General features: G+C 37.2%; 1 protein-coding gene across 1 annotated transcript; it reads right to left on the bottom strand.

The window, feature by feature from the left end:
- Window positions 1-572: 572 nt before the first annotated feature.
- Window positions 573-2,953, bottom strand: LOC139861385 (uncharacterized). Its single transcript, XM_071849766.1, has 2 exons — window positions 1,764-2,953; window positions 573-924 (listed from the first exon to the last, which is right to left on the bottom strand). Exons 1-2 carry the CDS (start codon window positions 2,832-2,834, stop codon window positions 850-852), a joined length of 1,146 nt encoding a protein of 381 aa, XP_071705867.1. The 5' UTR covers window positions 2,835-2,953; the 3' UTR covers window positions 573-849.
- Window positions 2,954-4,855: the final 1,902 nt, after the last annotated feature.

The raw sequence follows: 4,855 nt of genomic DNA, 5'->3' as shown, positions 1-4,855 counted from the left end.
AAAGTACACCAGTCTCTCTTCTGTAACTGTATTTAGTTAAAAAAAAAATTTATAATGTTGCATTTCACATTTATGTAATTCACACTTTATAGCAGCTATATCTGTAATGATATAACTTTGAATGTAATTCACATTTATGTAATGTAATTCACACTTTATAACTTTGAATGCCTATAGATTAACTGCAGTGATCTCAGATCTATGGTGACTATCAAACTAATTGCCATGATAATGTTCCCAAGCTGGTAACATGTGTTCTCTTGATAAACCTGTGATCATAAACGTGTAGCTCATCCTACATCATAGACTCAATTCCATAGATCAAAGCAGACCAGGTATATGATTTAGGAGCTCAACCAAATGGCCTTTGGCCTATCCTCCAACCTTGAGGTTGTGGCCTGTGGGGGACAACAACAGGTTGTGGGGGACAAAAATGTATATATTCGTGTAGGCTGTAATGCTGTATGAGTGTCTTTCAAGGATATATATATATATATATATATAAAAAAAAAAAAAAAAAAAAAATGTAGGAGCTCAATGGATTCAAAATATAAATCAAAAGATTTAGAATATTCAAAGGGAAGAAATCACACTCCTGAAGAAACTGAAACCAAGACAGTTGACTTTTGGTTATTAGTACAAACCACAAAGGTCAAACAAGCATACCAATTACCAAACAATAACCTTGATTGAATACAATGCAAGGAAGGTTTTCACAAAGCAACATGAAAAACATAAAACAATTGTTTGTAATGGCAATACATTACATCATCACAAGCTTAAAATGCCAACCCTTTATTCATACTAGTAGCATATGGAGTGGCATGAAATGACAAACCAAACTTCATCTCAATCATCATAGTGCTTGCGGTTGTGGTGCCTATACTTCTTCTTGTCATCATCTTCATCAGAGCCATCATCTCCCTGCACGTTCATGCATTAAATTGGTCATGATCATTATAGTATGATATGATTCTCATTGTTGCAGATGACATAAACAGGAAATGTGAAAATGGCAAAAGAGAGGAAAAGCGTGCTGGAATATTATTTCAGCTGATGTTAACAGCAGTCCATTGTTCCATATATTCCAAAACTAAATGTTAACTTACATAGTTGCAAATGCAAAATCTAACCAATCTATCTACAAGTAAAAAACCGCATTTTCAATTTTCCTTAACAAGACACTAAAAAAGCATTTCAAAAACCTTGTTTTGGTCTCATGGGGTTATCATTCTATCCTACATTTTAATTTCGTATGATCACATATTCGCATATATCTAGCAGACAATAAATGCCAGAACACACCTCAAGCCTTACATATAAGAAACAATCTTTTCCCATTTGAGACACTAGACAGATTCTATATTAGTATTCAACACTCTCAAACGTCACACAATCAAACTATTTCAGCACAAGCAAACACAAGTGAAACACAAAGGTTATAAATACACAATCATCAACCTTTAGTGCTTTACTCTACAAAGTTCTATAAGCAAAGTCACATGTGCCCGTTATTAAGAATTGGTCATGCTTTAGTTCATTGGGTGAAACTAACAAGTTCATATATAAATGAGATACAAATATGCATTATCACTAGTAACAGCTAAAATTAGGCTATACGTAGTATCATTCTCACTCACCTTGTAAACTAGTTCAAAACTATAATCAAGTTATACTATCATTCAAGCATAATCACATTAATCAACTACAAATTAACAATACATTGAACAACTAAATAGAGCAAAAGAATTAATCGAACTTACATATTTCTTACGGCCACGATAACCTTCATCCTCATCATCATCTCGCCTTCCATAGCTAGGTCTAGAATGTTCTTCATCTCTCCTACCTCCACCATACCTTTCCTCAGTCTGCTCTTCACCATAGGTAGTCTTCCTCTCATATCCAGATCCATACTCCGGAGTTGGATCTGGCCTACGTCCATATCCAGATCCATATTCTGAAACCGGTTCGTCCTGGTCTTGCCTACGCCCATATCCAGATCCGTACTCCGAAACCGGCTCCTCCTGCTGCTGATGACGGCCATAACCAGATCCGTATTCCGAAACAGGCTGCTCCTGCTGACGACGATAACCAGATCCGTATTCCGAAACCGGCTCCTCCTCCTCCTGCTGTTGACGGCCATAACCGGATCCGTATTCCGAAACAGGCTCCTCCTGCTGACGGCGATATCCAGATCCATATTCCGGAGTCGGATCATGTTTCCGGCCGTAGCCACCAGATCCATACTCCGATTGCGGCTCCTCCTGCTGCCGGCCATATCCAGATCCGTATTGCGGAGTCTGATCCTCATGTTTCCGGCCATAACCACTAGATCCGTACTCCGATTGCGGCTCCTCCTGCTGACGGCCATATCCAGATCCGTATTCCGGAGTTGAATCCTCATGTTTCCGGCCATAACCACTAGATCCGTACTCCGAATCCTGCTCTTCCTGCTGACGGCCATATCCAGATCCGTACTCAGAAGTAGGCTGTTCATGCCTACCGTAACCAGATCCGCCACCACCACCGGATGGATAACTGGAAGCATGAGCTTGTGGCTTACGTCTCACATAGCTTTTATATTCATTATCTTGAGCTTCTTCGCCGTAAGCAGATGGTTCGGCGTATGATGAGTAGTTAGAACGCTCATAGTCAAAGTCGCCGGAGGTAGTTGAGGTGGAAGCATAGCAAATTTCTTCCGAGGGTGGAAGAGGGCGGCCATAGGTGAGGGCGATGTCGTAACCACCACCGTATGGCGTTGGATCGAAGTCGTCAAAGTCGTCGACGTCATCGCCGGATTCGTAGTGGTGACCTTTTGGGTAGTAAGACATGATTGGAGTAGTTGATTGGTTAAGGTTGCAAATTTCACGGTATCGGATTAGTTAGATGATGTGGCTTTATGTATGTGCTGAAAAGGGTCCTTATACGACGACGTTTACTGGCTATTGACTTCTTGGATCACTAAACTAGTCGGTGGTCACTTTATTTTTATTGTCGACGTGCCTGATTGCTTCTTTGTATTTTTGTTTTATTTTGACATATTTTAAAAGTTGAATGATTTTAATGACCTTAAAACAAAAAATTAAATTACTTATTAGATAAAAAAAAAAATGTTACGACATACAAATCAAACCGTCTCTCTTTAATAATATCATACGATCTACTATTGAACTCGACTCATAACCAATTACATTGAAAACAAATAAATTGCATAAAAACAGATAATTGTTGTAAACTCTTGACACATCAACTCGAGTGACCTAAGTAATATCATCTTGTGAATCGCTTCAAATGAATTCCCCAAACTCCAAGCTCAACCTAAAATCTGCATACCATTTTTCCTCAATAACCCTATCTCAGCAAAGGAAAGATTGAATCCACATACGACAATCATCACCGCAAACATGAAACAAAATATGGATTCGAAATAACCCAAACTGCACATAAAGCAACAAAAGTACCAATCAAGAGCCCGTCAAACTTGAAAGTAAGGATACGTTGGGAGCCCGACTGTTGAAGACTAATTCCCCGGGAAAATGAAACAAACAAATGCATGTCAACTCAAGCACCATTTGTAACAACCCTACTTTTTCCGTCACTTCCGTTAACTGTCTGTTAATCGTTTCAACGGTGATTACTTGAATTTATATGTGTTTAAGTGTATTATCGCCATACTTGATCTCTGGCGGGTTATGTGAATTAATATGAGTTAATATTAATTAACTAACTTATTTCGGTTAATGAAATACGCTAAAAACTTAACGGTTTGAATAACTGCAAAATTACTTTTCGAATAACGAAACGCTCGGGTTTGTTTTTATTAATTATTTTAATAATTATTAACTTTGTAAAATATTTAATTTATTGGTATTTTAATAGATTTAACTTATTGGTTGCGTTTTAACGATCGGTTTAGCGTTCCGGGCCTTCAGTACGATTAAACAGCACTTGAAACAGACCACGATTACACGTTAATGAACAACATGAGCCCGGGCACCCTAGTGGGTCCCATTCATCCAAATGGCCCCACTTTCCCCTTTAATTTCTAATTTGGGCTTATTGGGTACTAGTATGGTGTTTAGAGCCTAACTTAAATAGCTTGTGATTAAATTAAACACCATAATCTTCCCACAACCCTAGCTAGTCGATTTTCTTTCCCTCCTTGCTTCTCACGACCGTCGCCCATCACCACCATACAATCACCATCAAAAATTGATTTTTAGATTAAACCTTCAACACGAATCTTGCAATTCACATCGTTATCTACGCGTTGGTATAAACAATTTTGTGATCTAAGGTATAATTCTCTAAACCCTAATTGATATAGATCTGATTTTGTTAGTTTTTGATAGTGTAAGATGTCTATTGCTTAAGTCTATATGCGTTATCGTTAATTGCTTACGTTAATTCGATTATTTGATGTGATTAGGGTTAATCACGAATTTGTTTTGCATGATTACAAAAACTTAAATTTGTTGAATGTTAAATATTATTACATATTTGGAATCCTCTCGAAAAACTAATAATTTTAGGTTTTGGATTTGCGTATTTTCGTTACCGTATGCGTAAGTTATGATTAAATGAAGTTTTGTTGATGAATCTGCGAATTATTCGAATTCTGGAAAAACGTGCATGGAATTGAGTTATATACTGATCATAAATGTGTATAGCATTCAAAAACACTCAAGTTAGACTAGGATATCATGTTATTTGAAGTTGTATTGCTCCCGTTATGCTTAAATGAGTGTTCTTTACAAAACTGATTTGTTTGGTAACTTAAAATAAATTTTAAAGGAAATTTAAAATGGGATATTGAATCATTCTTTGCATATCTGGAAAATTCATATGCGGT

Source organism: Rutidosis leptorrhynchoides, chromosome 8, assembly GCF_046630445.1.
Source record: "Rutidosis leptorrhynchoides isolate AG116_Rl617_1_P2 chromosome 8, CSIRO_AGI_Rlap_v1, whole genome shotgun sequence".
In the NCBI taxonomy this organism is placed as follows: domain Eukaryota; kingdom Viridiplantae; phylum Streptophyta; class Magnoliopsida; order Asterales; family Asteraceae; genus Rutidosis; species Rutidosis leptorrhynchoides.
Note: the sequence above shows the minus strand (reverse complement) of the source record. Positions and strands in the feature narration are given on the sequence as shown.

What these genes read in the sequence shown, in the direction of transcription:
- LOC139861385 (XM_071849766.1), bottom strand. Translation starts at nt 2,834, where the DNA reads ATGTCTTACTACCCAAAAGGTCACCACTACGAATCCGGCGATGACGTC. An exon ending in ATCGTGGCCGTAAGAAATAT is followed by an intron (nt 925 to 1,763) that starts GTAAGTTCGATT and finishes ATGAACGTGCAG; the next exon opens with GGAGATGATGGCTCTGATGA.